The sequence below is a fragment of the Carcharodon carcharias genome, chromosome 10, assembly GCF_017639515.1.
Source record: "Carcharodon carcharias isolate sCarCar2 chromosome 10, sCarCar2.pri, whole genome shotgun sequence".
In the NCBI taxonomy this organism is placed as follows: Eukaryota; Metazoa; Chordata; class Chondrichthyes; order Lamniformes; family Lamnidae; genus Carcharodon; species Carcharodon carcharias.
The window spans coordinates 144,355,664-144,368,926 of record NC_054476.1 but is presented as its reverse complement, the minus strand read 5'-3'; the positions used below and the strand labels follow the sequence as shown (position 1 = coordinate 144,368,926).

The 13,263-nt window shown below is 44.7% G+C and overlaps 1 protein-coding gene across 3 annotated transcripts in view; it reads left to right on the top strand.

Moving 5' to 3' along the window:
* LOC121283193 (solute carrier family 13 member 5-like) overlaps positions 1–13,263 on the top strand; it is an 85,865-nt gene that overhangs the window by 51,661 nt on the left and 20,941 nt on the right. For all 3 annotated transcript variants that reach the window (XM_041197442.1, XM_041197441.1, XM_041197440.1), the window contains one exon: positions 3,008–3,126. In XM_041197442.1, the coding sequence (XP_041053376.1) occupies positions 3,008–3,126 (119 nt within the window). The remainder of the gene's footprint in view (positions 1–3,007; positions 3,127–13,263) is intronic.

The window sequence follows — 13,263 nt, the reverse complement described above, 5'->3', positions numbered from 1 at the left end:
GTAGGAAGGTTATGCTTCAGTTGTACAGAGCACTGGTGAGAGCACATCTGTTATAATATTGGTCTCCTTATTTAAGGATGTAAATATGCTGGAAGCAGTTCAGAGAAACTTTACTAGACTAATACCTGGAATGCCTGTTATTATGACAACCGCCCATTGCCATTGATGAGTTGGTTTCCATAACCCAGCCGATCCTCAGCACCTGTATTATGCCAGGTTGAAAATCTGGCTCAGAGGCAAGTATGGCAGGATTGCTAGTGGTTGCCATTGGATGCCAACACTAACTCATTGTGCCATCCAAACACTTTTCCTTCCCTGAAACTTAGAAGGTTTGGGGGTGATTAATTAAAATTTTCAAGATATTTAAGGGGAACAGACAAGGGAGATAGAGAGAAACTATTTCTGCTGGTTGGAGAGTCTAGGCCTAGGGGGTAGAGTCTAAAAATTAGAACCAGACCTTTCAGGACGGAAATGAGGAAACATTTCTTCGCAAAAAGGGTGGTAGGAGTTTGGAAGTCTCTTCTACAGATGGCAATTGGCACTAGATCAATTATTACCTTTAAACCTGAAATTGACAGATTCTTGTTAACCAAAGATATTAAGGGATATGGGGCAAAGGCAGCTATATGGAGTTAGATCACAGATGAGTCACAATCTCATTGAATGACAGGACAGGTTCGAGAGGCTGACTGGCATCCTCCTATTCCTGTGTTCTGCAGTATGTCAGTGCTGGGGTCAGGGGGAGCATCTTTCTCATCCTTTACTTCATACGAAGTGAGTGGAGAAAATTAAAAGGGAAGAAATAAAGGACAAGAGAGTTAATTCAACAAGGATGGAATAATGAGAATTCTTGATATCAAATCAACCAAATGTTACATGATCCAGGGTGAGAGGTTGTGGGAAAAGACTGAGTGAAGATTGAAAGCACATTACACCAGGATGACTGAGCTCAAAGACTGGCTGTCAGGGGCTGAATGTTCAGGAGATCTGATGTGACTGGGTGTATGCAACTGAAGCTGTGTATTAAGCACTGACTAATGTCTGCTTCTCTGCTGACAGGATGCAGCCTGTCTCAGACTTCCCACTCAGGGGATTTTTAAAATTCATTCATGGGATGTGGGTGTTGCTGGCTATGCCAGCATTTATTGCCCATCCCTAAATGCCCTTGAGAAGCTGGTGGTGAGCTGCCTTCTTGAACCACGGCAGTCCATGTGGTGTAGGTACACCCTGAGTGCTGTTAGGGAGGGAGTTTCAGGATTTTGACCCAGCAACAGTGAAGGAACGGCGTTATATTTCCAAGTACAGTGTGTGGCTTGGAGGGGAACTTGCAGGTGGTGGTGTTCCCATGCATCTGCTACCCTTGTCCTACTAGGCAGTAGAGGCCACTGGTTTGAAAGGTTCTGTCTAAGGAGCCTTGGTGAATTGCTGCAGTGCACTGTGTAGATGGTACACACTGCTGCTACTGTGCATCATTGGTGAGGGGATTGAATGTTTGTAGAAGGGTGCTAATTAAGTGGGCTGCTTTGTCCTGGATGGTATCAAACTTCTTGAGTGCTGTCGGAGCTGCACTTATCCAGGCAAGTGGAGATTATTTCATCACATTCTTGGCTTGTACCTTGTAGGTGGTGGACAGGCTTTGGGGAGTTAGAAGGCAAGTTACTCATCGCTGGATTCCCAGCCTCTGACCTGCTCTTGTAGCCACAGTATTTATATGGCTGGTCCAGTTCCGTTTCTGGTCAATGATAACCCCCAGGACATTGATACAGCGATGTTACTGCCATGTCAAGGGGTGAAGATTATGTATGCTTGTAAGTGACGGTCATTGCCTGGCACTTGTGTGGCGCCAATGTAACTTGCAGCCCATTGCAGGTTGTTTACCTCAATATATGCCCCAGGTGCAGTCTCAAAATGTCCAATAATGATATGTCTATGTTTAGTTTCTCCACAATTTTCCTGCTAGAGGTGCTGTCAGGGAGTGAGATCCAATACCTTGGCTACTGTCAACCAAGTGGCTATTGTTCTTGTGTGAACCCAGACAATGAGGCATCACAGCCAGGCCTGCCCTGCCCTCATGAGTTATCACAGGGTTACTGAGGACAGTGGCTACTCTAGCTGGGAACTTACCGCTCAATGAAGTTGAGTTTCAGATAGTTTACCCCCAGAGCCACTGGGAGAGGCAGGACAACGCTTCCACACTTTATCGAGAAAACAACTCAGATCTCTAATGAACTAAAATGGCATTTTGACCGTTTGGAGTAGGTGCCTAGTTCCACAATGTGCTGGCCTGACACTGAACCTGGCTCTGTGCCTACACCCTGCATTCAGCTGTTTCAGTCTAATTGACACGAAGCACACGGGCTCTGGCCTAGGGGCTAACTGCCAAATGGCCTCAGCCAAGATGCACCAGAAACTGTCGAAGAAACCTAAAGCAGGGAATAAAAGATAGAGTGAAACAAGAGGAAGTGACAGAGTCTGAGAGTGATGAATGGGCCTGGTCTGATGAAGATCAAAGTGACAAAATCCAAATCTGAAATCCCAAGTCTGGAGGTTGAATAAATTTGGAACTCCTTTTGTTTTCGGCCTGTTTCCCTCCATGAGGCCAACTTGCTCTTGGAAACTGTGCCAGAGCATTGGCTACTGTCCAGAAACTTACCCACATTTGTGTTTGGACGCCAGCATTGAGGCAAACCCTTTATGTTTCTGCGCTTTTTGAAACTTTGACTATTCACATTCACGGTGAAAAAACTGATTCTGCAGAGCGTGGGAACAGAATCTTTTCCTGTGGATTATGAATGAACATCCCACACTGAGCTGAACTCATTTTCACCCTTCACCCAATGTCCAGACTTCAGTCATAGGTACTGATCATGATCGGGAGCTCGAACATTTTCACTGCCCCTTTCCGGCTCCACACTAGACTCTGTGACACTGAGACCATCTCTCATCCACAGTGATGAACCAGTAGAGATCTACTAACTTGACTCTAACTAACTTTTGCTCATTTCAGATATGTCACTGATGCCACTGTGGTTCTCTTCATCGCTTTCCTCATGTTCATAGTTCCATCGCAGAAGCCAAAGTTTAAACCCTGGAATCGGCTCAAGGGCTCGAAGAAGAGAATTTCAGGTTTGTGTGCAGGACAGGTACAGCAACGGGGTTAGATACAAAGTAAAGCTTCCTCTACACTGGCCCCAACGATGTGTCTCTGCCCCAAATGGAACATAGGATTTAGGAGCACGAGTAGGCCACTTGGTCCTTCGAGCCTGCTCCACCATTCAATAAGATCATGGCTGATCTGGTTGTGGTCTCAGCTATACCTTCCTGTCTGCGCCCCCATAACCCTTGACTCCCTTGTCAATCAAAAATCTGCCCAACTCAGCCTTGAATAAATTCAATGACCCAGCCTCCACTGCTCTCTAGGGAAGAGAATTCCACAGATTAACAGTATCACAGTATCATTCCAGGGCAGAGGAGTCCAATCGGCCCATCAAGTCTGTCCTGGCTCTCTGAAAGAGCATTCCACCTAGTCCCACTCCCCTGTCTTATCCCCGAAACCTGGCACATTCTCTCTTTTCAGGTAGCAATCCAATTCCCTTTTGAATACCTTGATCGAACCAGCTTCCACCATCCTATCAAGAAGTTTGTTCCAGACTCCAGCCAGCCTCTAGGTGAAAAAAATTTTCTTCGCATCACATTTACTCCTTTTGCCATTTATTTTGAATCTATGTCCTTTAGTTCTTGATGTTCTCTTGAGTGGGAACAGTTTCTCACTATTTACCCTGTCCATACCTCTCAGGATCTTGAATACCTCTATCAAGTCTCCTCTCAGCTTTCTTTACTCAAAGGAAAACAGTCCCAACCTCTCCCAGTCTATCCTCATAGCTACAGTTATTTATCCCTGGAATCATTCTTGTGAATCTCCTCTGTACTCTCTCCAATAGCTTCACATCCTTCAAATATGGCACCCAGAACTGGACGCAGTACTCCCGATGAGGCCCAACTCGTGTCTTATACAAGTTCAACATGACCTAGTCATAGAGTCATAGAGGTCTACAGGGCAGAAAAAAGCCCTTCGGCCCATCGAGTCTGCGCCGGTCAAACAAGTACCTAACTATTCTAATCCCATTTTCCAGCACTAGGCCCATAGCTTCTTCTGCCATGATATCATGAATGAACATCCAAAAACATCCTAAATGTTATGAGGGTTTCTGCCTCTATCACCCTTTTAGGCAGTGAGTTCCAGATTTCCACCTCCCTCTGGGTGAAAAAATTCTTTCTCACATCCTTTCTAAACCTCCTGCCCCTTAACTTAAATCTATGCCCCCTGGTTATTGATCCTTCCACCAAGGAGAATAGTTCATTCCTGTCTACCCTATCTATGCCCCTCATAATTTTATACACCTCAATCATGTCCCCCCTTAATCTCCTCTGCTCCAGGGAAAATAACCCAAGTCTATCCAATCTCTCCTCATAATTAAAACTCTCCAGCCCAGGCAATATCCTGGTAAATCTCCTCTGCACTCTCTCGAGTGCAATCACATCCTTCCGATAATGCGGATTCCAGAACTGCATGCAATACTTTAGCTGTGGCCTAACAAGCATTTTATACAGTTCCAGCATAATCTCCCTGCTCTTATATTCTCTGCCTCAGCTAATAAAGGCAAGTATCTCATATGCCTTCGTAACCGCCTTATCTACCTATCCCATTACCTTAAGGGACCGTTGGACATGCACACCAAGGTCCCTCTGATCCTTGGTACTTTCCAGTGTTCTATCATTCATCGTGTATTCCCGTGCCTTGTTTGTCCTGCCCAAGTGCATCACCTCACGCTTATCCAGATTAAATTCCATTTGCCATTGATTAGCCCATCTATATCCTCCTATAATCTAAGACTATCCTCCTCACTATTTACCACCCCACTAATTTTCTTGTCATCTGTGAACTTACTGATCAACCCTCCTACGTTCAAATCTAAATCGTTTATATTTACCACAAACAGCAAGGGACCCAACACCAATCCCTGTAGAACCCCACTGGACACAGGCATCCAGTCACAAAAACACCCCTTGACCATCACCCTCTGCTTCCTGCCATTCAGCCAATTCTGGATCAAATTTACCAAATTGCCTTGGATCTCGTGGGCTCTTACCTTCATTATCGGTCTCCAATGCGGGACCTTATCAAAAGCCTTGCTGAAGTCCAAGTAGACCACGTCAAATGCATTACCCTCATCTGATCACCTCTGGGAAAAATTCAGTCAAATTGGTCTGACATGACCTCCCTTAACAAAACCATGCTGACTATCCTTGATTAAGCCCTGCCTCTCCAAGTGTAGATTAATTCTGTCCCTCAGAATTGCTTCCAATAGTTTCCCCACCACTGTGGTTAGACTGACTGACCTGTCGTTCCCTGGTTTATCTCTTCCTTCCTTCTTGAATAACGGTGCCACATTGGTTGTCCTCCAGTCCTCTGGCACCTCTCCTGTGGCCAAAGAGTATTGAAAATTATTGCCAGCGCCCCTGCTATCTCCTCCCTTGCCTTAATCAACAGCCTGGGATACATTTCATTCGGGCCTGGAGATTTATCTACTTTTAAGCCTGCCAGACCACTTAGAACCTCCTCCCTTTCTATGCTAATTTCTTCAATTATATCACAGTCCTTCTACCTGATTTCCAGACCCACATCACCCCTCTCATTTGTGAACACCGACACAAAGTATTCATTTAGAACCCTAACCACGTCTTCTGGCTCCACACACAAATTACCACGATGGTCCTTAATGGGCCCTACCCTTTCCCTAGTTATCCTCTTACTCTTCATGTACTTGTAAAATAACTTTGGATTTTCCTTCATTTTACCTGCCAATGTTTTTGCATGCCCCCTATTTGCTCTCCTAATTTCCTTTTTAAGTTTCCCCCCTACACATTCTGTACTCCTCTAGGGCTTCCGTTGTTTCTGGCCCATCCTTGTCCTTTTCCATAACAACCTTGAACCTAACGGAGTTATGATCACTATCTGCAAAATGCTCCCCCACTGATACCTCTACCACTTGCCTGGCTTCATTCCCTAAAATTAAGTCCAGGACTTCTTGTTGGACCTCCTACATACTGGCTTAAAAAGCACTCCTGGATGCATTTTAAGAATTCCACTCCCTCTAACACTTCAACTAACCCAGTTAACTTTGGGGAGGTTGAAATCCCTCAATATTACTACCCTATTATTTTTATACTTATCTGAAATTTGCCCACATATTTGCTCTTCTATTTTTTTCTGACTGTTTGGGGGCCTATAGTATACTCCCAGCAATGTGATTGCTCCTTTATTGTTTTGCAGTTCTACCCATACGGTTTCATTTGAGAAGCCTTCTAAGATGTCCTCCCTCCTTACTGCTGTAATTGATTCCTTGATCAATATTGCGATAGCCTCTCCTCTTTTACCTCCTTCCCTGTCTCATCTGAAGGCCCTATATCCTGAATATTGAGCTGCCAATCCTGCCCCTCTCTCAGCCATGTCTCTGTGACAGCAATGACATCATACTTCCATGTGTTAATTTGTACCCTCAACTCATCTGCCTTATTCGTCAGACTCCTTGCATTAAAATAAATACCATCCAACCTTGCCAAATTCCCTTGTGCCTTAATTGGCCTATAATTTCTATGGCTTCCAGACTCACTTGCTCTCTCTTCTAATTTTGGCTGTGCATCTCCCCCCTGCTGAACCTCCTCTCAGGATCCCATCTCCCTGCCATGTTAGTTTAAACCCTCCCCGCAAGGAGGCAATTCTAGATTTAGTGATGTGTAATGAGGCAGATTTGATAAGGGAGCTTAAGGTGAAGGAACCCTCAGGAAGAAGTGACCCTAATATGATAGAATTCACCCTGCAATTTGAGAGGAAAAAGCTGGAATCAGATGTAACAGTATTACAGTTGAATACAGGCAACTATAGAGGCATGAGAGAGGAGCTGGCCACAATTGACTGGGAGATGAGCCTAGCGGGAAAGACAGTGGAACAACAATGGCAGGAGTTTCTGGGAGTAATTTGGGAGACACAGCAAAAATTTATCCCTAGGAAGAAGAAGCATACTAAAGGGAGGACGAGGCAACCATGGCTGACAAGGGAGTCAGGGACAGCATAAAAGCTAAAGAGAAAGCATACAATGCGGCGAAGAGCAGTGGGAAACTAGGGGTTTGGGAAGCCTACAAAGACCAACAGAGGACAACTAAAAAAGAAATAAGGAGGGAGAAGATTAAATATGAGGGTAAACTAGCCAGTAATATAAAAGAAGATTGGAAGTGTTTTTTTAGATATATAAAGGGTAAGAGAGAGGCAAAAGTGAACATTGGGCCGTTGGAAAATGACGCTGGAGAAGTAGTAGTGGGGAACAAAGAAATGGCGGAGGAACTGAATAGATACTTTGCGCCAATCTTCACGGTGGAAGACACGAGTAACATCCCCAAAGTTCAAGAGAGCTGGGGGGCAGAGATGAGTATGGTGGCCATTATCAAGGAGAAGGTGCTAGGAAAACTGAAAGGTCTGAAGGTGGATAAATCACCTGGACCAGATGGATTACATCCCAGAATTTTGAAGGAGATAGCTGAAGAGATAGTGGAGGCGTTAGTGGTGATCTTTCAGGAATCACTGGAGTCAGGGAGGGTCCCAGAGGACCGGCAAATCACTAATGTAACCCCCCTGTTTAAGAAGGGAGTGAGGCAAAAGACGGGAAATTACAGGCCAATTAGCCTGACCTCGGTTGTTGGTGAGATTTTAGAGTTCATTATTAAGGATGAGATTTCAGAATACTTGGAAGTGCATGGTAAAGTAGGGCAAAGTCAGCATGGTTTCATCAAGGGGAGGTCATGCCTGACAAATTTGTTAGAATTCTTTGAGGAGGTAACGAGTAGGTTAGACAAAGGAGAGCCAATGGATGTTATCTACTTGGACTTCCAGAAGGCCTTTGACAAGGTGCCGCACAGGAGGCTGCTCAGTAAGATAAGAGCCCATGGTGTTAGAGGCAAGGTACTAGCATGGATAGAAGATTGGCTGTCTGGCAGGAGGAAGAGAGTGGGGATAAGGGGGTCCTTCTCAGGATGGCGGCCGGTGACTAGTGGAGTTCCGCAAGGGTCAGTGTTGGGACCACAACTTTTCACTTTATACATTAATGATCTAGATGAAAGAACTGAGGGCATTCTGGCTAAGTTTACAGATGATACAAAGATAGATGGAGGGACAGGTAGTATTGAGGAGGCAGGCAGGCTGCAGAAGGATTTGGACAGGTTAGGAGAATGGGCAAAGAAGTGGCACATGGAATACAACATGGGGAAATGTGAGGTCATGCACTTTGGTAGGAAGAATAGAGGCATAGACTATTTTCTAAATGGGGAGAGAATTCAGAAATCTGGAGTGCAAAGGGACTTGGGAGTCCTAGTCCAGGATACTCTTAAGGTTAACAGGTTGAGTCGGTAGTTAGGAAGGCAAATGCAATGTTGGCATTTATTTCAAGAGGACTAGAATATATGAGCAGGGATGTGCTGCTGAGGCTTTACAAGGCACTAGTCAGACCACATTTAGAATATTGTGAGCAATTTTGGGCCCCGTACCTCAGGAAGGATGTTCTGGCCCTGGAGAGGGTCCAGAGGAGGTTCACGAGAACGATCCCAGGAATGAAAGGCTTAACATATGAGAAACGTTTGAGGACTCTGGGCCTATACTCGATGGAGTTTAGAAGGATGAGGGGGGATCTGATTGAAACTTACAGAATACTGAAAGGCCTGGATAGAGTGGACGTGGGGAAGATGTTTCCATTAGTAGGAGAGACTAGGGCTCGAGGGCACAGCCTCAGAGTAAAGGGAAGACCTTTTAGAACAGAGATGAGGAGAAAATTCTTTAGCCAGAGAGTGGTGAATCTATGGAATTCAGTGCCACAGAAGGCTGTGGAGGCCAGGTCATTGAGTGTATTTAAGACCGAGATAGATAGGTTCTTGATTGGTAAGGGGATCAAAGGTTACGGGGCGAAGGCGGGAGAGTGGGGTTGAGAAACTTATCAGCCATAATTGAATGGCGGAGCAGACTCGATGGGCCGAATGGCCTAATTTCTGCTCCTATTCTTATGGTCTTATGATGTTGGTCCCATTCTCGTTCAGGTACAACCTGCCTGCCTTGTAGAGGTCCCACCGCCCACAGAAATGGTCCCAATGTCCTAGAAATCTAAATCCCTCCCTCCTGCATCATCTCTCCAGCCACGCATTCATCTGGACTAACCTCCTATTTCTATACTCACTAGTGTGTGGCACTGGAAGTAATCCAGAAATTACTACCTTTGAGGTCCTGTTTTTTAATGTTTCCCAGCTCCCTAAATTCTGCTTGCAGGACCTCATCCCTCTTTCTACCTATGTCATTGGTACCAATATGTACCACGATCTCTGTCTGTTTGCCCTCCCCCTTTAGAATGCCCTGCAGCCGTTCAGTGACATCCTTGACCCTGGCACCTGGGAGGCAACATACCATCCTGGAGTCACGCCTATGGCTACAGAAACGCCTGTATGTTCCCCTTACTATCAAGTCTCCTTCCACTATTGCTCTTACCCTCTTTTTTCTCTCTCCGCACCCCCCCGTGCAGCTGAGCCACTCACAGTGCCATGAGCGTGGCTGAACTCCCCAGAGGAACCATCACTCTCACTATTCACCAACACAGAAAAACGGTTCTCAAGCGAGATGCACCCTGGGGATTTCCTGACTACCTGCCTGCCACCTTTCTTCTGACTGATGGTTACCCATTCTCTCTCTGTCTGCACTTCAGTAAGGTGTGGGGTGACCACATCTAAAAATGTGCTATCCACGAAACTCTCAGCCTCGCGGAGGTACCTCAGTGCCTCCAGCTGCCGCTCAAGTTCCGAAACCCTGAGCTCAAGTAGCTGCAGCTGGTGGCACTTCCTGCACATGTGGTCGGTCAGAGTGCAAGGAACATCTAGGACTTCCCACATGTTGCAGGCGGTACATAACATGAGACAGAACTGCCCTGCCATGCCTCTAGTTGTGGAAAAAAACCCTTACTTTAAGTTAAATAGTAAAAAAAGTTAAATTATTTATGTACTTTAAATAAAAACTAGAATGCTTACCTTTCCTTAGCTTAATCTATTTTAAACTGGAGAAAAGCTGGAGTAAAACACTTACTCACTACTCATCAATCAGCTCTCAGCTTTGTGCTAATGTAACTTTTTGAAGCTTCCCCACACTCATTCTGGTTCTGATCTCTCCGCCGCTCTCTCACAGTCTTGCGATGTCACTCTTGTTATTTTCAACAAGAACTGACTGCAGGACACTCTTCCCAGTCTGCTTCACCACAATGCTGATTGCAGGACACTCTTCCCAGACTGCTTCACCACGATGCTGACTGCAGGATGCTCTTCCCAGACTGCTTCACCGTGATACTGACTGCAGGACAGTCTAACCACGACCTCCTTACTCTTGTACTCAATGCCCCTACTAATAAAGTCTAAGATACTATATGCTTTATTAACTGCTCTCTCAACATGCTCTGCCTTCTTCAATAACCTATGTACATATACACTGAGGTCCCTCTGTTCCTGCACCATTTTTAGAGGCTTGCCCTTTATTTTATACTGTCTCACCACATTTTTCCTGCCAAAATGAATCACCTCACACTTCTCTGCATTGAACCCCATCTGCCACTTGTCTGCCCAATCCACCAACATGTCTATGTCCTTTTGAAGTTCAACACTATCCCCATCACAGTTGACTCATTTCCAATCTTCGTATCATATGCAAATTTTGAAATTATGCCCTGTGCACTGCAGTCTAGGCCATTAAAAATATCAGGAACAGCAAGGGTCCCAATACTGACCCCTGGGGAACGCCACTACAAACCTTCCTCCAATCTGTAAAACAACCATTTATCACTACTCTGTTTCTTGTCACTCAGCCAACTTCTTATCCAAGTGCCTACTTTCCCTTTTATTCCATGACCTAGAATTTTGCTCACCTTTGTTGTGTGGTACTGTATCAAATGTCTTTTGAAAACCCATATACACCACATCAACAGCATTTCCCTTATCAACCTTCTCTGTTACCTCCTCAAAAAATTTCAAAGAGTTAGTTAAACATGATTTTCCCTTAATGAACCCATGCTGGCTTTCCTTAATTATCTTGTGCTTGTCTACGCGATTATTGATTTTGTCCCCAACTATAGTTTCCAGAAACTTCCCTAACACTGAGGTCAAACTGACTAGTCTGTAGTTGCCAGCTTTATATTTGCATCCCTTTTTGAACAAAGGTGCAGCATTCGCAATTCTGCAGTCCTCTGGCACCTCCCCTGTGTCTAAGGAAGACTGAAAGATTATCACTAGTGCATCTGCAATTTCCACTCTCACTTCGCTCAGTATCCTTGGATGCATCTCATCCAGTTCTGGTACCTTATCTATTTTAAGTAAAGATAATCTTTCTAACACCTCCTTCCTCTCAGTTGTAAGTTCTTCTAGTGTATGAGTTACCTCCTCTCTCACCTCGGTCTGGGTAGGATCCTCTTCCTTTGTAAAGACATGCAAAGGGCTTGTTCAGCAACTGCACTATTTCTCCAGCCTCCACATGCAAGTCCCCTTTTTTTGTCCCTAATTGGCCATACTCTTTCTTTTACTACCCTTTTATTATTTACATGCTTATGGAAGACCTTGGAATTCCTTTTTATGTTTATTGTCAGCCTCTTTTCATGCTCTTTCCTTGTTTTTTCTTATTAATTTCTTCATTTCCCCTCTGGTCCTTCTGTATTCAGCCTGATTTCCATTGTGTTTTCTACCTGACATCTGTCATATGCACACTTCTTCCTTTTCATCTTTACCACTATCTCTCTCATTTTCCAGGGTGCTCTGGATTTATTTGTCCTGCCTTTCCCCTTCAAGGGAATATACCTGGACATTGCCTGCAATAGTTTTTCTTTAAAGGTGGCCCATTGTTCAGCCACCATCTTTTTTGTCAATGTTTGATTCCAACTCATTTTACTCAGATGCATTCCCATCCCCATCGAAGTTGGCTTTCCCCTAATTAATTATCACTGCTCTGGATTGTTCTCTGTCCTTTTCCATGATTAACATAAACCTTATGATACGACGGCCACTGTTCCCTGGACGCTCTCCCACTGACATTTGATCCACTTGCCAAATCATTCCCCAAAACCAGGTCCAAAAGTGCCTGCCTTCTGGAAACATACTGCTGCAGAAAATGATCTTGAACACATTCCAGGAACTCTCGCCCCTCTTGTCCCTCTGTACTATTCCTATCCCAGTCTTTTTTAGATAATTGAAGTCCCTCTATAATTCTTGCGCCTCTCTGTAATTTTTTTGTAAATTTGTTTATCCACATCCTTTCAACTAGTTGGTGGATTATATACTACACCAATCAATGCTATTGCAAATTTTTCATTCCTTATCTTTAGCCAGAGAGATTCTGCCCTTGACCACTCTAGAATATCCTCTCTCTCCAGTACTATAATGCCATCTTTAATCAATATTGTTACTCCCCCACCAACCCCCCCCCAACCTCCTCTCTTGTCTCTCCTAAACAACTTGTACCCAGAAATATTTAATGCCCAGTCCTGCCCTTCTTTAAGCCAGGTCTCTATTGTAGCAACATTATAACCTGTGCCTACAGTTCACCAACCTTATTAACCACACTCTGTGCATTCACATACATGCACTTTACTTTCCCCTTTACTCTAGCCCCATCTAATGACTGACTATTGCCTACTCTAATTTTATCAAACTCTCCAAGTATTCTACCTACCTTGATATTACTCTCTGATATATCCTCATTATCAGTTGATACTTCACTACTTCCAGCTGCCAGTTTTTCTCCTCTGAACACTGAATTTCCCCATAGGTTCCCATCCCCCTGCCAATCTAGTTTAAACCCTCCCCAAAAGCACTAGCAAACCCCCCCATGTGGTCATTAGTCCCAATCCTGTTACGGTGTAACCTGCCCTTCTTGTACAGGTCCCACTGCCCCAGAACCGGTCCCAATGCCTCAGAATTCTAAACCCCTCCCTTCTACTCCATTTCTCCAGCCACATGCTGAACTGCTCAATCTTCCTATTCTTATACTCACATGCACATGGCACTTGGAGTAACCCTGAGATTACGGCTCTTGAGATTCTGTTTTTTATTTCCCTTCCTAACTCCCTAAAATCTGCTTTCAGGACCTCATCCCTTTTCTTACCAATGTAATTGTTCCCAACGTGGACCAGGATCTTTGGC